Source organism: Cuculus canorus, chromosome 14 (genome assembly GCF_017976375.1).
Source record: "Cuculus canorus isolate bCucCan1 chromosome 14, bCucCan1.pri, whole genome shotgun sequence".
Classification (NCBI taxonomy): domain Eukaryota; kingdom Metazoa; phylum Chordata; class Aves; order Cuculiformes; family Cuculidae; genus Cuculus; species Cuculus canorus.
In genome coordinates this window covers 3019054-3043069 of record NC_071414.1, presented here as the reverse complement: position 1 = coordinate 3043069, position 24016 = coordinate 3019054, and the positions used below count along the sequence as shown (strand labels likewise).

The window sequence follows — 24016 nt, the reverse complement described above, 5'->3', positions numbered from 1 at the left end:
ATGGGAACAGGGTCACATCGTGACAGAAGGAAGCACACACCTTCAGACAAGACATGGAGTTAAACACCTCAATGGCACCAAGTGCCCTCGGGAGCACCAGCTGCTGTGAACACATCCTTAGCCCTGTTCCTTTAAACTTCTAGGGAACCACCCTGGCCACATGATCCAAGCACACCTCAGCCTGCCACTACCTACCTAACGCTTAAAAAAAAAAAAAAATCCAACAGAATAGGTTTGTAACCACTACGCTGCTTGTGGAAGACCTCCGGCCACAGAGGAAAGCCCCGCAGGCTGCTCTGCTGCAGCGAACTCCACTACCCACCCCGTGAACAGCCACAGCAGAGGTAGATCCCTGCACCTCACTCACTCCCCTGCTGAAAGCAAAGCACTGGATTGTGGATTGGAACTCCTCCGTTCGCAACTGAAAGGGAAGTTCACACAATCGGGACCTACAACTCCCCACCAGCTTCTCTTACCTAGGAAACTTTTCTACAGAGTGCCAGAAGAATCCTTTCCTCCCTAAGCAGCTTCAATTTCTATGTTTTCTTTCCAGTCCATTGTGCCCTGTGCCCACACAGTAACAGAAGAGGAAAGGGAGAAAGCGGTAAGCATGCTGCAGGAAGGGGATTGCACCTCCTTGGAAGGCCGTCCTTGCCAGAAGCAGCAGTGGGGAGCTCAAGGCTGAGCCCCAGCACTCACTATGGATCATAGCAGGACTCTCGGCACCTCCAGCAAGCGCAGCAGCAACACCAGCAAAAGGGATGGACCCTCACCTGATACCAGGTTCCTTGTTTTTGCCTGTAAAAGAAGCACCAATTTCAGAAAGCTCCCACCACTACAGCTGGCTGACTGTTCCCCTTGGAGCTCTCTTGGGCAGTTACATCGTCACCTCCTCCACCAAGGGCCAGGATACCAAGAACTCCGTGTTGGACACTTTTCTGCTTTTATTTAAAAAAAATCCAGAATGGATCCAATAACAGTTTTATTATCAAGGAAATTGTTTTACCATAAGCAGAGAACAGACACAGGATGGAGCAGAAGGCTCAGACAAGCAAAGTATTTAACACAGCCTCTTCCGTAAGAAATAATGTTACAGCTAAATTTGAAGTAGCCCCTCTGCCTTCAGAACAAGGCTCCCAGCCCAGCTGCAGATCCAGATGTTCTCCAGGCTGGCCACTGCTGCTCGCAGGCCTTACCATCTGCTCATAAGTACCCACATCCATGCCAAAGGTCTGTACAGGCGTCATTCTCCTTCGAGTTCCAGCAGGACTTCCACCTCTACCCCTAAATTTAGTGACATGGTTTCCAAACTGTGGTATCGATTTAGTTCACCATTGTGCCGGAATCAGAAATCAACAATCAGTCCCCAGGTGCCTCAGCCGAATAGCACAGGGCCAAACACTCAGAACTTTGCCTGGCACAAATTAACTTTCATCAAGTGACAATTTATCTAGCAGACACATCACTAAGTTTATACATTAAAGAATTTTATATATAGAATACTGCAAAAACACAGTAAGTCTGAATTCTGCCTGTTGCTGCTCAGGAAGGTCCTTTCTCTCCCAAGCGTCAAGAAAATCGACCTCTTCTTCATACTCCAGTCAAGGCAAGACAGAGACTTCTTATTGTTTCTCTTCCTTCTGATCCCCCGAGGTTCCTGAGCCCTCTCGCTCAGAGGCCATCTGTGAAAGAGTTGGCTTGTGAGTTATAGTAGCAACAAGGCACTTCTTCCAGACACACTTTCCTAGCTGGCTACTTAGGTTGGGTCTAGACTGCAGAAACTCTTCCTGCAGTGAAAAGGGAGAACTGAAGCCACCCTCATCTCCGCATGACTGCTACCAAGAGTGAGGAAATTATCATCCCATTATTTATGCTTTTCCAGTGGAGGTAACAGGCTTCCACTGCAGCACTGAACATTTTCAGTTTAGGATCAGGAAAGCAGCTTCTTACAGTAAGGGGAGCTTGGAACCAGCAGGGTCACCTGGGAGACCTCCCTGGAGAGGTGAAGTACACAGCTGCCAGGGCTCCAACAGATGAGCCTTTCACTGAGAAGGAGGTGGAGAAGAAAATCCTGATGGCCTTAGTACTGTAATTTTAGGCTGACTAAACAGGAAGCCTGTTACACAATCAATCTTAAAGTAAGTTCAGACATCACTTAGTTAGGTACTCCACACACCTAGTGGAAAGCCCTATCCTTGCTCTTCTTGATGCTCCCCGTTAAGAGATGCCAGCACTTTTCCATACAACAGTATCACTCGGAGAGCTGCACTGAGACTCTGCATCACCTCCAAGCACAGCTCTCTCCTCAGTCGAGGGCTATAAAATGGGAATAACCAAGAACCTACCTTCTTATATGCCATTTCAAAGAGTTTCAGGGAAGCCTGCTGCAGGCTGGTTGCTGCCTGCCTGATGTTTTCTCCTGTTTCAGTGTCTTTACGAGCCAGAAGTTCTCTCATTTTAGCAATTTCTTCCTTCAATTTGTTGCACTGCAAGTCACAAACAAACATTATGAAATCCTGCACTTGGTCCACAGAGAATTTCATTCTTGTCATTTCGCCCACCTCCTGCCCACAGCAAACCACCTTTTCCTGCCAGAAGCCGTGAAGTCTCCAACTGCACCATATGGTCTGCAGGGACTGAGACTGCGTTCAGTTCCCAATGGGCACCTGTCCACTTCACTAAATGTGCCACAGTTGGCATTAATCGGTCTCCCTGTTTGCACTCTCAGCAGAGGTGCCAAGGACAGAAAGCCCCGCAGAGCCTGAAGAGCTGGCCAAGGATGAGAGCTGCTCTCCCTGGCACACCTCACCACTGAGTCAGTCACCCTCAGAGCCAGGGTAAAGGGAAAAGAAAGCTGGTTTTCATCTATACTGAAGGCATGTCAGAAAGCCAGCAAGCAAGGCTGTTCACCACCCTGTTTAATCCCTTTGTTGCGCTGAGAGAAGGAGCAGAGAGGCAAACCAAGGCAATACAGTCTCATCATGGCCCCTGTAGCCATCTGTCCAATCCTCCCCCCAGTCTGGCATTTCCCTGTCAGACTGGCACGCTGCTGGAGCAGCAGGCCTGGAGAAGAGAGGTTACTGGGGGACGGCAGTGGCAGCAACGCCTGCTCAGCAGTGTTTGCAGGCAAAACGAGGCAGATTTCTCACTCTGAGCCCCAGGAAGGGGAAGGCAATTGCTGCTGCCTGTGTCAGGCCGTTGTCTCCACTCAGACCATGCAGCCTTACTGCTAAGCCCCATTACCCACTTCCCCTCAGTATTCCCCAAAAGACATTGCAGGGAACAGGGATTTAGGCTCAGCACTCCCCAGAGAAAACTCCAGTGACTATAATCCCAAACACAGAGTTACCCAGTCCCCATCTTGGAGAGAAGAAGTAGCTGAAAAACTGCATTTAAACTGACCAGAGGCTTCTTAGAACTGTGACTTTGTTCCCTCAAAGGCCTCACACAAGGGCCCTGGGAGCCCTTTTATGCTGCTTCCAGGAGTTGTTAAGGTGAAGATTGTGCAACCTATTTTAAACTTGGCTTTAGACATTGAGAACCGAGAAATTAAACAGATAGATACAATGGTATGAAGGAGCACTCTTTTGATACTAAATATCCACTTCACTCCAAAGACAGAAGGAAAACTGGGGCTGAGTGGATACAGTAATTGTCAAAGCCTCCAGGTTCTGGGGTGCTGTGTTTGCACTGTGGGACCACACGGCAGCTTTGTCTTTGCCTCTCTGATGTACTGGCAGGCCCTGTTTGTCATCTCCAGTGTTTGAACAGAACTCTCCTCTCACGCAGGCCACAGTGCAGTTCTTATCAAATCACCGCAAGGGCGAGTCAAGGACATAATTCACACAGAAGCCTTTAATTAACAGCTTCCCAGGCTCTTAGCTCTTCAGTGACACTCAACTCACACTTTGAAATAGGATATTTGTTACTATCCAAACCTTGTTCTTCTAAGTATGTCCTTACATCCTCCCACCAGCCATGCTCATCAAGTGCAAAATCCAGAAGCAGATGACTGTGCAGCATTGCTGCCGCTGGCCAGAGCCAGATGCGATTTAAGTGGGTTTGAGGACAGACACCGTATGGAATCTTATCTCCCATAATGTTACGGGATCAAGAACTACCTACCTCATCTGCTGGCAGCTGATCCTTGAACTCCTCCATCTTCGACTCTGTATCATGGATGATGCCTTCGGCCATGTTTACAGCTTCCACGCGTTCCTGAGTGAGAGAGCTCATTAGGGCCTACTGCGTTCATCACTGGTGATGGGAGTCTGTACCCCTGTACGTACAGACCAGCAGCTGGTGTTTCTTTGCCTAAATTGCCAGATTCCATTCTAGCTCCCACCCTGGCTCCTTCTTCATGACAATGGGGGAAGAAGAAACGCAAGCAAACCGTTTCTTGGCAGACCTCACACTTTCACACTCAAGCTCACTTGCCTGGAAATAGAAGCAACTAGTGAAGCACGGCTGTTGGCATGCTGGAAAAGCCAGAACTGCTGAGACAGCTCTCTGCTCCTCAGGAAAGCAGCAGAGCTTCAGGAACCAGGGCACTAGAGAGCAAACGCTGGGTTGCTTTACATGTGTCCCTGTATTAGAAATGCTGGTAACAACTCAACAGCAGGAAACCACCCCTGTTCTAGGCAAGTAACACCAGATGCTAACGTTACTGTTGCAAAGACAACCTGAGGGACAGAGCAGGCCATAAGTGCAGAGGAACACTTACAGCTCAGTAGTTTGACACATAATTCATTCCAAGGGTCAACATCAACTCTTTCACCAGTAATTGCCTCTGGGACACCCAGCCCTCCCAGCACCTGAAAAGAGCAGACTCCCTAAACAAGGGGATGAGAATATTCTCAGGAGACTGACCATGTACGTGGAAAACTGATGCAAAATAATTATTTCTACACTGCTTTCACTCATTCTGGGATGCCAAGTCCAGCAGTGATAACTGTTTAGGCATTCACGATACTTCCATGGCAGTAAAGCCAGGATCAGAAAGGTGCAATGAGGGAATTCTGACAATTAGTTATGCAAGGCAAGTAAAGAGAAGCGATGGTTAAGAAAGTAACCTAATCGCTTTCATCAAAGTGGTCACTGGACAGGAATGACGATGTAATCTACTTCAGGACTACAACAGGGAAGAACTTTTTCAGTGATTTAAGATATGAAGCCAAAGCAAGGCAACAGGAAAGTTTTCAGTGCAGCCTCTTCAAGTGCTAGGCCACCTCCTACGCTTCTTGGCCATCACAGTTATATGAACAGCGTGACTTCTCGAACAAGGTCTTCAAATATTCTCCATCCAACCTACAAATGCTAATAAGTTAATGCTTTGTGGCTTTAGAGATACCAAGGCATGGAGATGCTGCTTCATGGGAATTTATTCCACACATTCTCTCCTTTAGTCTCTTCTGATCCCTCAATTACTGAGGGCAAGATTTATTGCACTGAGTGGGAAAAGCCAGTATGCTAGTTCCAGCAATTGCTAAACTTCTGCTGACGCCATATCCCAGAGCAGGCCTTTACTGCGTCTGCTTAAAAACCAATGCTCTGTATTTAGTGGCATAATTCATTAGTACTACTCTCATTAAACAAATTAGTTCCAACCATTAATCCTACGGATATAACAGGTTCAGTTACTCAAGCACGGAAAGTGTCAGTGTTCCCTTGACAGAGTCAGTGAGGCTTTCAAACATCTCCTGGCGGTTTCACCTGCACTGAGGGCAAGCACCATGCTCAGACAAGTACAGCGTTCAAGATGCCACAGCGAGATTCTAAGCACTACGAAAAAAACAACTTCTCACTTACAAAAGAAGAGGCTGACGTGCAGCTTTGCTTAGCAGGTTCTACAATTTAAGCTTCAAAATAAACTCAGAGTAGCTTAAGTATCCCTGTACTGCTTCCATTTCAGTGGAACATTGCTGTGAGAATGCAGCTGAGGAATGGCAGCTTTAAATAAATGGCCAAGGTAATAGGCAGGTGGACAGTGAAGAGCAGTGATAACTGAACACAACTAGAGCTGAGAAGCCATTTGCCACGGGCAACAGGCAGGTGAGTTTGCTTACTGCTGGCCCCACATCCTAGTGATTCTTCATGGAGGAATTAAAACACCAGTCACACTGAACAAGTTACTCAAGTAAAACCTGAGACCCAAATGCCTCTGCACACTTCTTGCAACTCGAGTGTAACTGAGTCCAAGAAGTAGGTAGATACACAGGTAACACTGCAAGCAAACAGCTTCAGACTACACAGAGGAGAGCCTACCGCTCCTCTGTAGTGGGCACAGTTAATAGCACAGAACAACAACCAGCAGGCACGCTGCTGGCTGGAAGTCACCATGAGGATCACGTTACCTTCCTTCGCCTGTCTTCCTCTGCATACTTCTCTGCATTCTTCACCATGTTCTCAATTTCATCTTTGCTAAGGCCACCAGAAGACTGGATAACAACTGCGTTAGAGAAGAAGCATTAATAAAGAATGTGCCCTCATCCTTGAGGAAAGGAAAATATTATTTCCCAACCCTCTCGACAGCAGCAGCCTTGCTCAGAGACTGCAACTGTGAGGACCCCGTGGGCAGCACAAAGGCAGGCAGTGTTTGAAGAGGCAGTGAAGCTGCTGGCAGGATAAAAGCTGACATCTTTGATCTACAAGTTCCCCAGCTCTGCCTGACACTTCCTGTCCAACTGTCTGCAAATCACCGTGACTGTTCTTCAGTTACACCTCCTGGAAAGGGAACACGCACACAAAGCCTCCTAAACCAAAGGGGAATTCGAGCAGGTTAAAAACATAAAACTAAAAAACAGAGCAAAACACCAACAAACTGAAAATAAAAATCTAAACAGAAGAAATCCTTTTACCAGGGCACAGAGATTCCTTTCACTGTTGGAAAGCAGCCCAGGCTGGTAGCAGGATAAGACAATATTACCCCCCCAGCTCCACAGCAAGTGAACATAGCATGATTCTACAAGCAGCCTCTTAAAGGTATCCCTCTTCTTCCCTCCTTCTTTAAGAGTGGCAAAAATTATACTCTAGACTTCATCTAATCTCTGCAGTAAAGCATAATTTCATCGAGAAAGAGAGGACCAAAGTCCAAAATGTTATACTAAGATCCTCATTACAAATAAGTTCTCTACATAATATCTGCCAGTGGTACAAAACCCTGCAGACACACACACATCCTCTGGTTGCAGACACGGGACGAGCCTTCGTAATTAGGACCATGTATGCATTTAGAAAGGCAGCTAAAAACTTCAGGTTGCCCATTATCTGGAGGCATTTACTCAGAGCTAGAAGGCTGCCCCACATGGACAATCTAGAAGGAAATCAAAGTAGCAAGCAGCATGATTTTGGAAAAAGATTTATATTAAAAGCCAAGCAGCCTGGTGAAGGCCATCTTAGGCCTTCAAGTTGCCAACACAGAGTTAACAACATTTTTAACTGGAGCATGTGTTTGATTGCTCAAGTGGTCGCCTGTAAGAAACAACAAAGGGCAGCACAGAGGCTTCCCAGATAGAGGCATGAGAGAGATCTATTTTGTATCAGGGGAATCTACAAATGCTTCAAATTTATTTTCTGAGTCCACAACAGAGCTTTAGAAATTGTCAACAGTGTTGTTAATTACCCCAGAACACCAAGCCTAAAATTTCATTGCAGTACACAGCAAAACAGCCTGTTAGCTTGAAGTCCCCAAGCCTCCTGCCATTTAGGGATGTTTCCAGCCTAAATGAATCAAAACGAATAAGGGTGCTACACAAAATACCTGCTGCTTCCATATACTTGAATTCAAGACCTTTGTAACGAAGTAATTAGAAAAGAAACAGGGTCTGGGCACAGGACTGATCTTTTCAGCTGTACTTGGCATGCTTGGATTCAACACAGATCTTCCTAATTTGATTTTTCTGCTAAACACTGGCACCTTGATGCAGGCAGCCTCAAACAGAGAGCAATCTCCTTGTGTGTTAGCAGAGGGCGCTTCTGAAGGAAGAACACACCCAGGAGCACAGCACAGGAACAACTCGTACAAGGTGCTGGACTCTCAGATGCCAATTTATCATTGAATGGACTGGGCTGGAATGGACCTTAAAGATCACTCAGTTTCAACCTCTGTAAATCGGGCAGGGACACCTCCCACTGGATCAGGGGCTCCAAGCACCATCCAACCTGGCCTGGAACCCATCCAGGGATGGGGCAGCCACCACTGCTCTGGGCAACCTGGGCCAGGGCCTCCCCACCCTCACAGGAAAATATTTCTCCCTAAGATCTCATCTCAATCTCCCCTCTTTCAGCTGAAAACAGTCACCCCTGATCAAGAACCCCTCCTCAGCTTTCCTGGAGCCCCTTTCAGCACTGGAAGCTGCTCTAAGGTCTCCCCACAGCCTTTTCTTCTCCAGGCTTAACAACCCCAACTCTCCCAGCCTGTCCTCATGTAGGGGGTGCTCCAGCCCCTGGAACATCTCCAAGGCCTCCTCTGCACTCCCTCCAATAAGTCCCTATCCTTCCCAGTCACATGCCTGTCCCTTCAAGGTAATGTAGGGCAGAATGTCACTGCTCTGAGCACTTCAGTGACATGGGGACAGTGCTCCAGAAACACCTGTGAGCCCTCAGCCAACCTTGTCTACCAGACACTTCTGGGATGACGCTCTGTCGATACATAAAGGAAACCCTGGGAAACAGCCACACTCTGTTGGAACACCGCTATAGGAATCACAGCAGACCAAGACCAAGAAAGGACTGTTAAGCAGTGCTAAATGACGTGGAACGTGGTAAAACCCTGCCAGTAAGGACTTCCTTGACCTTGGTATAGAGAGATAATTCATCTCTGCCAATGGGCAAGGAGAGCGCATCCACTGGTGGCAATGTGCCAGCAGGCTAACAGAGGGCAACAGTGTGCTACATGTTTACAGCAGCCTGACTTCCTTAAAATGGATCTATAGGCAGGTTGTTACTTCTTCCTTTCCCTATTCTGTTCTGCAGTAACCCCTTGCCCTCCTTTCCAGAGGAGGCACTTATACTACGATGACTCCAATTGCATCCATGCTGCACTGGCAACAGGTGGTTTGTATTGCCCTTACTCTGTATCAAGCAACACGCTGCACCGTTTCCACCCCTGGATCATGGGATGCCTATCAGCACAGCACTTCAGCACCTTTGCAGTCTCCCAGCGTTACCCTCAGAGCCCAGCATGCTGTGGCACCCTCGCTGCTCCACACCTCTCCTCCTCATCCCTGGGCAGCATTCAGAACACTTACTTTGCTGTTCTCGTCCGGTGCCTTTATCCTTGGCAGACACATGAACGATACCATTAGCATCGATGTCAAAAGTGACCTCAATCTGGGGCACTCCTCGTGGTGCTGGAGGAATCCCGACCTGGGAATGAGAAGTGTTCAGCTGTTAGATCCCACACAGACATGAGCTCAAGGAATGAGGCTCCAGTGTCAAGCACATTATCTTGGTGATCTGTCAGTTGCATCTTAACTAAGACTCGGAGATGAGCCCTCCTAATGCCTGCTGGCATCACATGGTGAATTTGGAGTATCTAGATTTAACAAGATACAAATCTCTACCCAGAAGAAGTGCTCACAAACCGCCAGCAGTAGCCTCCAGGTTTGGCTTGGATGCGAAACAAGTTCCGCTTTACTGCTAAACAAGCCTCTCTTGTCCTCCAGGACACGGCTGGATGCCCTTTTTCCTCATTTCTGACAACTGGACCTCACTACTGTATCAAGAGAGACAGGGAATACAGCTTCCTTCAAAAGTATAAAAGAAATGCAAAGTCTTCTCTTTCTGGATAGCTCTTCCCAGCAACAGCAAGTTTGGACCAACAATTATACTGGTGGCGAATTCTGCCAAAACTGACAAAACCAAATCTGTGCAGGGAGACAGTTAGTCAGCCATACATTGCGCACAGGGATCCCTGGAACACATCCATTCTCCAGTAAGCAGGATGGTTCCACGGGCTTTCACAGGAAAGCAGCACTGGGCTTGCAACGGGTTTCTCTAGGGCCTGCGGTGACATGGAGCCTGTCCCAGTTCTTGCCTTCACAGTACCAGAAGTTTGGGTTATCTGCTGTGCAGACCTGCTACTACAGAGCTCTTTCAGTTCTTTGCGTGCAGAAGTATAGAGCCCTTTTAAGTGTCTGAGCCCTACGCCTGCAGCAGCTCCAGTGCCACAGAAGACTGTCCAGAAATGCTGAGTTCCATCTCAGTAAATGTTAGCTGCTGCCTCGCTACTGAAAGGCTGTACCTTTAGAGACTACCTTTTCACTACAAAGAGAGTCAAACGTCTTCTGTAAGGTGACTCCCTCCAACACTGCATTCCGTGGCCAACTGAAATTCTCAAAGGCGGCCGGCTAGCCCTAAGGTCGTGAGTATCGAGTAGCCAACGTACCAATGTGAACTGGCCAAGCAGCTTGTTGTCACTGGCCATCTCTCTCTCCCCTTGGCATACTTTAATCTCCACTTGAGTTTGCCCATCAGCAGCTGTAGAAAACACCTGGGGAAAAGGAACAGAAAGTTACTATACAGCTAGTAAATGCTAACACCGGAAGGGACGCAGTTACAAAGTGACTGAACAACAAGGAAAAGGATAAAGAGAAGCTACTTCAAAGATATAAAACTCAGAGAGAACAAGTGTTATCAGAAGGGCACACATTAGCAGACCCAGACACAGCAAAGTGAAAGAAAGTGTCACACCCAAGTCTACTATGCCCTCAGAACACAGAAATAAAGTAACCCCTCCCGAGGCACCAGAGCAAGGAAGGTGGTCTCAGAGAGTCAAGGTGCTCAGTTACAGAAGGTCTCCACACAATTCTTCTTCAGAATGATGTGTTGACAGTTACATCATGGCACACAGTGCAATCCTGACCACAAAAACACTGGGGTATCCTGGCACATTTTAACTCAACTTACTTCCCCTCTCTTGGGTACACTAATAATCCAGAGAAATACTCTGCAGCTGGCATTAAATTTCATTTCTAGGCTGCTTTGCCTTGCCAGATGCAGAGGAGACAAGACTACCTGCTGGGACGCTTTGGGTAGCCTTCACAGAGTGTTTAGATCACCACAAAAGACCCACCCATTCAGAATCAATTCATACCTGGCTCTTCTTAGTTGGAATGGTAGTATTCCTATTGATGAGCTTTGTGAAGACACCTCCCAGTGTCTCAATCCCCAAGGAGAGAGGAGTTACGTCCAGCAGCAGCACATCGGTAACGTCACCAGCTAACACGCCACCCTGAATAGCTGCACCAATAGCAACAGCTTCGTCAGGATTAACTGCTTTGCTAGGAGCACGGCCGAATAAATCCTGTACAGTCTGTTGCACCTGAATGGGAAGAAAGCACAGCCTGTATGCAGAAAGAAGCATCACTGCCCAGTTCTGTGGCTGCGAAAACATGCCAGCCTCACCTACCAGTTTGTGTTTTTAGGCTTCCTGCTGCTGTGTTACCCCATGACATGGTAGAAATACTAAGCTTCAGAAATACTGCAACTACTCACTCAATCCCACCTTCCACACACTCTATTAAATGCTTTCCTTTCAGTCTAGACAACCCATTCTCCAGAGACTTTGTAGCTCGCTGACTTGATTGCAAGAAAGTCAACCTACATCAGTCCTTGCACACAGCCCAGCCGTATTCAGCAGGGATCGCTCCATGCTTATCAAGCAGGAGTCAAGGACTGCTCCCGAGGACCTTGCATGAGCCAGCGCTGGGCACAACAGAGCTTCCAAGGACAGTACAGCTGCAGAAGCAGCTTGCAGGGATGGTAAAAAAATCGAGGGCAGAAGGACATTCAACTTGTCTGTGTGTAACACAGGGGAACAAGGAAAATATGTGAAGTACAGTATATAATGGGCTGCTTCACCAGAGCAGGTTTGCTTTGTCAGCAGACAGCCCGAGCTGCATGACTCTGTTTTCAGGGAGGGAGTGCTCCCGATTCCAACAGATTTACTGCTGACGTATCCAGATGGGAATGCAACAAGGTGTCTGCACAGAGCACAGGGCAGTCCCCCACTCCTGACAAGAGAAGCATGTAGGGCCTGGTTCCCGCTGGCAGCTCCCCTCTTCCCTGCACAGTTAGTGTGACCTGTCTGGAAAACTGTCCTGTAAGCAAGCGTCCAACTCTCCACTGCACTTAAGCCAGGAGACATCGGCCCCGAGTGTTTGTTGTAGAGGAAGGCACTTAATATCTATGAGCATATAATTAAGTGCAAGTCTTTCCCTCTGGAGGCCTATTTTACAGTACAAGAAACTATTTCTAACCACCATCTGTACATTTCCTGGAGCAATGGCCACATGAACACTCCAAAGAAGGCATGGTCCCTCCTAGCAGGGCAAAAGGAAAATGTACAGAGAGAAGGCCCTGTGCTGGGTGAAACACACAGGCACTGATCTTGAAGTCAGAGCTGTAACTACAGGTCCTCAGCAATGCATTATATAAACTCAAAGCCACCGATGGGGGTGATACAAACAGGGCATAAAGTAAAAATCACAATAAAAAACATGAAATAAGTATTTAGGTACTGTCTGCTACCCTCAAAGGATACATGGTGCTTCAGAAAAAGCTTCCACACCTCCAGAAGTGCTTTTCATCACTTTATATGTAGCTAACCACGCCATTTTTCCCTTTCCCAGCTGGGAGAGCAGGGACTTGGGAAGTATAGCACAGTTGCTCCATTTGAGCTTTGCCCAGAGCAGTAGCTTCTGTTTATCTTGCTGCTCTGGTTCCCCTGCCTGGGTGACCTTCTGCACACACCAATATCACCTCCAGCTCCCAGGCTCATTTAACACTCAGGGAAGAAAAACCCACCACCAAATCCCAGATCGATCCCAAGCAGGACCATGTACACACCTACAATCCTAGCAAGGACTGCAAATCACAAATTTTGACAGCAAACAAACAGTCCAAGCCTGACAAATCCCTATGAAATGAGATTTTGCAGATCACTGTAGGAAAGGACAAGCTGTACTCTTGAAGAGAGTATGTGCAGACATGTTCAGTCCTGATTTCAGGGAGGTAAACAGCTGCCTGCACTGCTATGAACAACAATGATAAATCACCAGCAGATAGTGCCTTACCTGCAAGACTCTGCATGTCAGTAGAGCAAGCTTCTAAGTTACCTGTTGGTGCTTATCACCACAGCACACAAAGGCCAGGTGTTAGGTAATGAGTCTTAGCAATAGCCGGTTAAATACAGTTGACAACATGCAGCCTGACAGGGAGCCAAAGGCAGGCAACCAGCAGGTAACAGAGCCGTTCTGCTCATGCAGTTTCTTCACAGCTAGCTGTGACTGCTCCACACAGGGAAGAAATCCACTGGGAGACACTGATAGGTTATTGCCACTGAAGTGTACCTTTATCACACACTGAAGCTCGCAACACCCTGTGTATCTAAACAACACTGCGTATGTTGGGTCCACAGCAGAAGTCAAGTTGAATCTTCAACTCCTGGTAAATCCCACTTGTCTTTGCTAAATGCAGCTTGGCTACAGCCCCCAGATCCAAGCTAAGCTAACTGAACAGGATGAATATTGTGCCACTGTTGTCACAGGACTAAACATGTGCACTCTGTTCCCAGGGCCTTCAGCTGCTGGAGCTTTGAAGTTACCAGACCCTCAACTTTCCCACTGTGGATCACCCTTAATAGGAAGCACCAGCAGGCTGTGTCAGCTTTGCCCGTAATGGAGACATATCTCATACCTTTGGCATTCTGGTCATCCCGCCGACGAGGATGACTTCACCGATGTCACTCTTGCTGACTTCAGCATCCTGCATGGCCTTCTGGCACGGAGCCACCGTCCTTTTGATCAAGTCAGCTACAATGCCCTCAAACTGTGAGCGACTCAGCTTTATGTTCAAGTGCTTTGGTCCAGAGGCATCCATAGTAAGGTATGGCAAATTAATATCAGTCTGCAGCACAGAAAGAAGCACAGAATGAGAAACAGGAATGAAACATAAGGCAGCTACATACAGGTTTTAGGTCAAGTTACAGGTTCTATTCTGCCTGTACTGAACCATCTATGTCACTGTTCGCTCTGCAACACAGCCTTTAAGAGGCAGCCAGCATGCTTTTATGTTTGATGTTTCAAACAAGAAACAGGAAAACTGTTTCCTTGTTACACGTCTCAGTTAACAACTGTTAAGTTCTGTTTTAATATAGTGTTATTTTGAGTTCTTTTATTCATACGAGAAACAATTTAATTCCTATCACAGCCAGGAGGTCAGAGCTGAAACATTAGCAGTTAGAGCCTTAATGCTCTTCAACACACAACACAGAAGAAAGCCCATTGTCAGAGTTCAGAAACACTTTGCCAAATGACTAATGTTTCATGTAACACTTCAGAACTCCTGAGTGTTTTCTAAATGGAAACAACTCATATTTGACAGCCAGTCCACTGCCATTTAACGCCAATTCCAGCAGTGCCAGGGACCATAATCTCCACTTTTCACAGCTATGACAAATTTGCATGCTGCATTTTAAAGCAATTCTTGCACTGAAACCTTCTTGATCAAGTGCTGAGTCATGCTGACATTAAAAGATACCACAATCAAAGCAATTAAAAACATTAATGCTTTAAGACCTAGAGATTAAGTTTACACAACACTAACTAAACCAATGTTACTGACTAGATGTGTGCATTCACTTCATAAAGAGTGTGGTCAAAAACATTAGGGGAAAATGGGCCCTAAAGCAAGTTCTTTTCCTTTCTCTGTTAAAGAGTTAAGGAAGTCATTTTTTCCTGGTATGAACAGACTGTATTTGCCAACTCTTGAGCTAGTAAAACAGAGCCTGCTATGTCTCTGGCAGAACTATGCAACCATTGTGACTGGCCTAAATGCCCTGCTATGAGCTCCCCACCAGCAAACAAAGACCACCATCAAAAAAAATGTTTATTCAGAACCTAGAAACTGGCAGAGTCCCCATTTCAATTACTATATAATTGACCTTAATTTCACTTCAGCAGGACTATTACACCCCCAACTTGCCGCTTCTCCAGCTCCTTATTCAGTAGTGAATAAAGGACATGCTTGAATGCATTCATATACAAAGTGAGTGTAAGAAAGAAAGGAGGTATATGTTGCCCACTGTCCAGACAACTCTTCTATAGGCAAATAAGTACAGATCCTTTATAGAAATTATTTCTTGTTATTAGACAAATTAGCTGTTTCAGTGGAATGAATAGCACCAAGGTTTTGGAACTGCCTGCACAAAGCTGCATGTGCTGTCAGTAACCCAGCAGCACTACCTGCAGCTGAACCCCATGATGCCAATCATATTTCTGAAATACATAAGTTACGATCAAAGCCACATTCCCTGCAAGACGAGAAAACATGGTGCCAGAAGGTAAAACCCAGCATCCGCTCACAATCTCAGCTTCCGACAATTAAATGCACTCCTGAACAGTCTACCCCGCTAAAAGACTTCGTAACCAACTGGCATTACTTTAACACAGAAGCTTGTTCCATGACCACAAGAGAAAACCAGCAATTTTACCAAACTTTGTAAACAAAACCCACGCAAAACTCAGTGTATTGAACTGTTTTAGTGGACTGCTTTGAACCCAGCCACCTACCTGCACGGACGATGAAAGCTCACACTTTGCTTTCTCTGAGGCTTCTCTCACCCTCTGCAGGGCCATGTTGTCCTTAGTCAGGTCAACACCCGTCTAAGAGACAAACAACACTGGTTAATAGGCTCTCAGCTTTTGCACAGGAATCACGGAGAGCTTCTCTTCACTGCAGTTCACCTTCCTATCACTCTTGACTGTGAAGATGTTTCTAGAAATACAGCCTGAGATAAATACACTTCTGCTGATCTCTCTCACTTCTGGCAAATGCATTTAGCATTTCAAAAACATCTGTGAGGCCTCTCTGTCCTGGAAACTATTACACAGTAAATAACATACAGCTTGGAAAAGCTGCTGCATCACAGAATACAATGGCAAGGCTGAATTAGCAAAGGACTTGGAATTATACTGCAGTCTTCTACAGCCAAGCCGATATTGCATACATCTGTGCTGTCACATTCAACGGGACCACAGCTTTTTACTATTAAAAGTAAGCGGACCACATACAGGATAGTCCTGCTATGCTAGAGGAAAAAAGCAGAAGTCCTGCCAGTCTATCTTCCAGAAGAATATTCCACTTCAAGGAAGCAAGCGTAAGAACTGGAAGTCAGGCTAACAGATAGTTAATACTCTTAATTTCAGTTGTTGCATAGATTACAAACCAAGTCCTAATAATTACAGAGAATTTCCACTCTTTTATAGAAGTGAGGCTGAAAAACAGTGTAACACCAGATTGAATTCTGATGAAGATATCTTACCTCTCTCTTGAACTCTTTAACAATATGTTGTAGCAAAGCCTGGTCAAAATCTTCTCCTCCTAAGAAAGTGTCACCATTGGTGGACTTCACCTCAAAGACTCCCTTCTGGATTTCCAAAATGGAAATATCAAACGTGCCACCACCCAAATCGTAGACTGCAATACTACGAGAACAGATGCAGGAACATTACTTTCTACACAAAGTCGTTTGGCTCAAAAATCACTCATCTCAGCAGATTAAGTGGGAAGAGAAGTTAAGAGCTCCTCTAAAGACCGCAGCAAACAAATTACACAATGCATGCATTCCTTCTGGATGGAAGCCTTCTCTGAAAGATGTGCTGCACGATGCCCAACCTTGCCCGTTATTTCAAAAAAAGCAGTTCCTTCCTCTTCAACAAAAGCCATACTGACATCCAATGACAAGGGCAGGGACACCAGCATCATTATGAAACATGTTTTTCAAAATGCAAGGCTTTCACAGCACTCTAATCTACATGAGAAAATACAAAATCTGTAACAGAATAGTGGGAGGTGTCTCTGCCCATGGCAGAGAGTTGCAACTGGATGGGCTTTGAGGTCCTTTCTAAACCAAACCATTCTATGATTCTATGAAACAATTTATATACCCACCCCTGACAGCAAAAGAAGGCTGCAGGCAGGCAGGGAAGATGCAAGCTGTAGATTCCAGGCACCAAGCCTTGGCACACCTCTTGTGTTACGCTTCAGCCTCTCATCCTTAGCCACACCTATTGCTGCTGCCACTAGGTAAGGTAATTAAATTCACACTCAGCCTCCATAATTAAGTTGTAGCTGCAAGTTATGAACTCACTTTCACTAAAGTACAGCTGGCAAAGAACAGAGGTGCCATTAGAAAGCACTGACTCACAACTTCGAGTTTCATCTGGCAGAATTCCAACCCATGGTTTTAAAAAACAGAAAGCAGAAGAGGCATTTACAAAGCAAATCACAGCACGCTTATTGAAGAGAGGGTAGGTGTTATGAGCAGGCACTTACACTTTGTCTTCAGACTTGTCCAGACCATAGGCAAGAGCAGCTGCTGTCGGTTCATTAATCACCCTCAAAACATTCAAGCCAGCGATCTGCCCAGCATCTTTTGTAGCCTGAGGAAAAAAAAGAGGAAGAGTGCTGACTACTGACAGAAACTAAATGCAATTTATAAACCCGAATCTTGCAGCTTTGTGAATACCTGTCTCTGCGAATCGTTGAAGTAGGCAGGGACTGTGATCACAGCATTCTTCGCTGAATGTCCCAGGTAATTTTCTGGAGGGAAAAGGAGATGGAATAGACAGTTATCCTTGTAAGAGAAGAAGTTATCACCACATTATCATTATGTAGTTTGCAGTCACCTGCCTAATTAAGAACAGAAGACAGGCTTACCGCCCAAGAACTTAGAGCCATAGAATAGTTTGGGTTGGAAGGGACATTAAAGATCATTCAGTTCTAACTCCCTGCCACGGGCAGGGACACCTCCCACTGGATCAGGCTGCCCAAGGCCCATCCAGCCTGGCCTTGAACACCTCCAGGGATGGGACAGCCACAGCTTCTCTGGGCAGCCTGGGCCAGAGCCTCACCACTCTCATCATGAAGAAATTCTTCCTTATGTCAAGTCTAAATCCGCCCCTCTCCAGTTTATACCCATTCCCCCTTGTCCTATCACTACAAGCCTTTATGAACAGTCCCTCTCCAGCTTTTCTGCAGGCCCCCTTCAGGTACTGGAAGGTCACTATAAGGTCTCCTCTGAGCCTTCTCTTCTCCAGGCTGAACAACCCCAACTCTCTCGGCCTGTCCTCGTAGGGAAGGTGTTCTAACCCTTAGATCGCCTTTGTAGCCTCCTCTGGACCCATTCCAACAGCTCCATATCCTTCTTATGTTGAGGATTCCAGAAATGTACACAGTATTCCAGATAAAGTCTCAACTTGCTGCTTTCCAAGAAAATGCAGAGGATACCGTACAGAAACCAAGTCCTTCCACAAAACATGGAACAGTCTCTAGACTGCCAACAGAACTGCAAAGCACCTCCACAAATCAATCAGTGATTAGATTCCACTACGGAGGTAGAATCTATCCAAGAGCTTAAAGTTGCCTTTTTAGTGTATGAGGCTGAAGTTGTTTTCAATTTCTTTGCATTTCTTTGGAGTGTTCAACATATAACATGCTTAAAGCTTTTACTCATTTTCATCCTGCTCACCATAGAACCTGCTGTCTGTAACGTTTGCACACTATAAGCCATGCCCATATGCTAACTTTATAAAGGTTTGAGACAAGAAGTCAGGAAAAATATGCACCACATCCTAGTTTAAGGTCATAATTTCATTTAAAAAAAAAAGTATCATCAAATGCAGATTCAGACCTGCTAAAAAATAAGAACGTGTACAATGCAGCAAAAATGCACAGACAGGATTTCCGTCTATTAGCCCTGCACAGACCTTACACACTGCATTATCCTGTGTTCCCTGCAAAGTCAGATCAGTCTATAGTTGAATCGAGGTTTCATTTCTCCAGACCAATGGATACTTCCCCCCTTGTGAAGATTTAAAGCCACCACTGGCTAAGAAGCCATTCATTCGGCCCAAAACCTGGGTCCCCTGGACACTCCTTTTCTTGCTAAGTATCTAGCAGTTGAGTTAGAACAAAGCCACCCAAAACTGTCACAGCCCGAGCTCAGCTGCAGCCTGTGAGGCACAGGGACTGTGGTTTACAAGGAAAAGGAGCTCCCCCTTCTGAGTACATGTGCATTCAATTCAGTTAAAATTGAGTATTAAGTCAATTGGTTTTCAATCTTGATAAGAATACAGCACTAATACCCTGCCAAAGACCCAAGACTGAAGAAGGCACTGATCTTCCCAGAGGCCTTATAACAGTCCATCCACCCTATGGAAGGGCAAGCTATACAAGGATTCCCACACCAAAAAGCACCTTTGTGGCTGTTGCAATTCCTTCTACCACAGCCCAGCACCAAGGCCACATATGTGCACACACATGGCAAAGACTAGACCGTACCAACCTGCAGTTTCCTTCATCTTCATTAGCACAAAGGCACCGATCTGGCTTGGAGAATAGAGTTTCCCATGAGCCTCTACCCAGGCGTCCCCATTGGAGGCACGGACAATTTTAAATGGAACGTTCTTACTGGAAAAGAGAAGAATTCCACACTCAATTTTTCTACCAGCATATAGCACAAATGAACATGTATGAGTCCTAGACAAACAATGTCCTGCTGCTGCTTTTAATCAGCTACATCCTTTACTCACAAGCCTTAGGTATGATCATACAAGCTTTGACTGTAAATGCCCTCAAGAACGAGAAAAGCCTTTGCTGGTAGACACTGACCATCTGCACAGGATCAGCTGGACTTATTTTTCCTCCGAAACCCTCAAGACGATCAGCAAATAACAGAGCAAAATACAGCTTGGCCCTCAGAATACAAGCAATGAAACTTTGAGACACAAGAGCATAACTACCTCACCTAAAAGAGCAATATATTTTAAAACACGTCATGGTACACAGCATTGTATTTTATGCATTCCTGCTGGATGTAGAATTGCTCCCTGCTCTCACTTACATGTCCTTCTTCACTTCAGAGTCATCATAGCGCCGCCCGATGAGTCGCTTGGTAGCGTAGAAGGTGTTGTGTGGGTTAGTCACCGCCTGCCGCTTTGCCGGCATCCCAACCAAGCGTTCGCCGTCCGCTGTAAACGCAACAACTGATGGTGTTGTCCTGGCACCTTCGGAGTTTTCCAGCACCTATGTAAAAAACGTAACAGGATACCATCAAAAAACATCACCTCTAAGAACACCTATTTGGACTCTGAACTTTTAATACCCTCACTCTAAGCTGGCGTTCATTCTTTACTTACCTTTGCTTGCTTTCCTTCCATAACTGCCACACAGGAGTTTGTTGTACCCAAATCAATTCCAATAACTGCACCTTTAATTGCTTCTGAGCTGAAAAGCACATTGTAAGAAAAATAAAATTATTGACAAATGAAAACAACAAGATAGCAAAACACCTTTCTACCCTGAAGGCTGGACAAAGTGACTTTCCACTGGATGTTGAAGCAAATCCACACTGTAACCTGACCTAAGGTGTTCTTGCGTTCTTTACACAGAAATTTAACCTTGCGACTGTTCTCAATCAGATTGATTACAGGTAAATTCCAGCTTGTTTAAATAAACACAAAAATACTATCCTCCACCAGAATAATCTTTACTACATATATTACAAAATCTTGATACAGAACTAAGCACTAGCTAATAATGTCCCTACACAGACAGAACTGGTTTTGGGTTGCTTTTCACATTCAAACTCATTTGAAAGCATCCACCTGGAGTCAAAGTGCTCACAATAAATTGCATTGCTCTATTTATTGCTGCTTAGCACACAGAGAATACACAAAGGCAACAAACTACTTAACCCATGAAGGGTTCTCCAAGCCAGAACCAAGATAACCATATTACTGGTACTGAGGAGCCACTAACTAATTAAATCCTGAAAAACTAGAGTGGTTCTTATACAGGACAAACTTGAATGTCCTCTGTCTTTCTAGGAAGTGCATGTTACCCCATTAAGGCCAGAGAAAACTGAACCAGAGTTTTGCCTTATAAAGCCATGCCAATGAAGACAGCACACTGAAGGCAGAGCAGGATCGCGTTCAGGACCAGGCTTGCTCCCCAAGACACTAAGTCTCTTTAACTCCAATTCAGGTAACATAAAGCAGTGATCTTGGAAATGTGCAACTGCTCAGTTTCTCTGCACTAAGCAAAACTGGGCCATTTTTCTAATAGGAACAGATTTCCCACTCTGTCCTGAATCAGCACCAGCCACAAAACATCTGACCAAGTTACACAACTAACTGCTACTCTTTTCCCATTATCATGCAAAAAAGAAACCCAAGTAATTAAAATACACAAGCTGTTTGAAATAAACTATCTGTACTGAAATGGAGCCACTCATTACCCTTATTTCACACAAGTGTAAAACAATTTGTTCTACCAACGTTTGGGTTATTTTTTTTGTTTTCCTTTGGGTGGGTTTTTTTTTTTTTTTCCCCCAACCAAAAACATCTCAACATTTTGCGGGTGCTGCTGGTGGTGGGAGAAGGGGGGAAGAAAAACTCCTGAAAGTCCCCCTGCAAAAACCAAGAGATAAAGAAATGGCCTTAGCAAAGTTAAACACACAGGTTCTAGCTTTACCTTGCAGGTTTTGCTCCGTCACCCCATCTCCAACACCAATAATCAGTGCTGGTATCAAGACAACAGTCGATTTAATATCAGAAATATATAATACAGGAAATACTTACGCATATTTTCTGCTGGATGCCGCTCTGAGAACATTTTGACTGAGACCATTCCAAAATGTCTATAAAATAAGAACATCCCAGTGAAAATTCAGTTTTAAACACCAAGTGATCTTCAACCCAAGCCTTTCAAAGGCAGACAACTCCTGAAGTGACCTGTTCCTACTACAATGTTTCTTTTTTAAAAATTTAATTGCGAATTAAGGAGGAATTTGAGAATCAGATTGCCATAAAATCCAATCAGTACATCTATCCACCTGGCAGAACTCTGATTTGTTGCCATTTCCCTCATACAAAACAGCCTACGAATACGCAACCAGGCAGAACACGCTCTGGTAAATCCACTCTGAACCCTCAGTTTGCAGCAAAAGATAAACATTAATCCCTGTCTCCAAGCATCATGCCTGCTCAGCAATAAACGCTCTACAAGTTTTCTTGAAAGGCCTGCAAGCAGGATTTTCCGTCAACTCTTTTTGCAGAGGCCACAACTCTGCACCTGGGGGAACTGAAATCGTCAGCCCTTTTCCTGCTTGGGGTCTTTAACAAAATCACTTAATGCAAACCAGGCTACACCAGACCATGGCCCTACTCCCCTGTCAGCTGCTGCAGCCCCTCACCACCATTAACAGCTTTCTTAGTAGAATCTACCCCACCTCTGAGACTGACTAACAGGGCAGCGGCACAGAACGTGGCCCTCGTAGCCCCTCACCATCTCTATACACCCCCCGTCCTTTCAAGACCTCTCTTACTCTCTTGAGGCCTCTTCCATCCCTCCTGGGCCTCGTTCATTTCCTCTGGCCCCTCTTATGCCCTCAGGACCTCCACTATCCTCTCAGACCTTCTCTCAGTACCCCCCAGACTGTCCACTCTCATACCTTCAGGGCCCTCTCTATCCCCTCAAGTTGCTCCCCCACCTCTCTTGGACTCTCTCATCCCTTCAAGACCACCCTGGCCCCTCGGAGCCTCCCTTGTCTCTCCCGTAAGCCCTCTCACACCTCTGTCATCCACACCCTACACGCCTACCCCATCTTCCCTGCTCCCCTTGGCTTTCTCATTCTTTTAAAGCTCCCCTGTTCCCTCAGGGCCGCCCCGCCTTTTCAAGGCCTCCCTATCTATCTCCCCCATACCCTTTCACCTCGCTTTCCCACCCTCCTCAAGCTCTCTTAGTCCTCTAGAATCATAGAATAATTTGTGTTGGAAGGGGTCTTAAAGATCATCCAGTCCCAAACCCCTGCCATGGGCAAAGACGCCTCCCACTGGATCAGGCTGCCCAAGGCCCATCCAACCTGGCCTTGAACATCTCCAAGGATGGGGCAGCCACCACTGCTCTGGGCAACCTGGGCCAGGGCCTCACCATTCTCAACGTGAAGAAAATCGTCTTTATATCTAGACCGAATCTGCCCCTCTCCAGTTCATAGTCATTGCCCCTTGCACTATCACCCAAGCCTTTATGAACAGTCCCTTTCCAGCTTTCTTATAGCCCCTTTTAGGTACTGGAAGATTGCTTCAAGGCCTCCCCCCGATTCCGTCAGGGCCACCCCATCCCTTCAAGGCTTCCCCCAACCCCCACACTCACTCAGGGCTTCTCTCATGTCCCTCCAGGGCCTCCCCTGTGCCTCCCGACCTCCCCCAGGCTCTCTCACCCCTTCAAGACGCCCCCTGTCCCTTCAAGGCCTCCCCTCCCCCCTCACCTGCGCGGGCCCGGGTGCGGGGGGGGGCGCGGCGCGCGGCAGGAGCAGCGGGAGGCGCGCGGCGGCGCGGCGCGCGCTGATCATGGCGGCAGTGGCGGAACGAGGCGAGGATGGACAAGGCGCGCGCGGCCTCGGCTCTTCTGGAAACCTCCACCCACGTGGGGCGTGCGCGGGGGGGCCTGAAGGGACAGGCGCCGCAGGACCCCCCGCCGCGGGCTGTTCCTGGAGATCGCCTGATCACTCACAGCGACTTCGGCCCTCAGGTCGCACACGGACGCCTCGCGAAGGGCTGCGCGTTGTATTTGTGAGACGTGAGGGAGGCGGCTGCCTCGGTGGCGCGGGCTGAGCCGAGGCACGGGCGCCGGAGTGACTCGCTACACACAGGCGCCACTACTGGCAGCCCGGGTCCTCGGGGCGGCCGCGCACTCAAGGTCGGACAGGATAAAGCGCAGGGCGATTGCAGCGGCCTTGCGTCAGGACTGCCAGCGCGCGTGCGCAGAGGGAGGCGGAGGGGAGGGAGAAGAAGAGCGGACCCACGGTGCGCGCGCAAGCGCAGCAGAGCGGGGGGTCCTGGAAGGGGCGTGTCCATCGCAAGGCGGGGATGAGGGGGCGTGGTCACTCGGGCGTGACCGACACAGGGGGCGTGGCCAGGGCTCGCCCTGCGTCCCGGGGAGAGGGAGGATG

General features: G+C 46.9%; 1 protein-coding gene and 1 non-coding gene across 2 annotated transcripts; both read right to left on the bottom strand.

Annotated features, from left to right (window-relative positions):
• Positions 1 to 926: 926 nt before the first annotated feature.
• HSPA9 (heat shock protein family A (Hsp70) member 9) lies at positions 927 to 23514 on the bottom strand. Its single transcript, XM_054079582.1, has 17 exons — positions 23333 to 23514; positions 21645 to 21703; positions 20202 to 20289; positions 19907 to 20088; positions 19349 to 19473; positions 17531 to 17604; positions 17338 to 17444; positions 16325 to 16487; positions 15573 to 15665; positions 13699 to 13908; positions 11096 to 11323; positions 10388 to 10492; positions 9249 to 9366; positions 6354 to 6448; positions 4126 to 4218; positions 2346 to 2486; positions 927 to 1682 (listed from the first exon to the last, which is right to left on the bottom strand). The coding sequence occupies exons 1-17, from the start codon at positions 23414 to 23416 to the stop codon at positions 1623 to 1625; spliced, it is 2025 nt and encodes a 674-aa protein (XP_053935557.1). The 5' UTR covers positions 23417 to 23514; the 3' UTR covers positions 927 to 1622.
• Positions 10778 to 10848, bottom strand: LOC128853685 (small nucleolar RNA SNORD63). The gene has a single exon (XR_008452357.1). It is a non-coding gene; the product is annotated as a small nucleolar RNA SNORD63 (small nucleolar RNA).
• Positions 23515 to 24016: the final 502 nt, after the last annotated feature.

Excerpts from the sequence above, each read along its gene's own strand:
- HSPA9 (XM_054079582.1), bottom strand. The coding sequence starts at position 23,416 with ATGATCAGCGCGCGCCGCGCCGCCGCGCGCCTCCCGCTGCTCCTGCCG. Across the intron at positions 19,474-19,906 it reads TCTGAAGTGAAGAAGGACAT|TAAGAACGTTCCATTTAAAA; the intron begins GTAAGTGAGAGC and ends TCTCTTTTCCAG. Across the intron at positions 17,445-17,530 it reads TCAACGATTCGCAGAGACAG|GCTACAAAAGATGCTGGGCA; the intron begins GTATTCACAAAG and ends TTTTTTCCTCAG.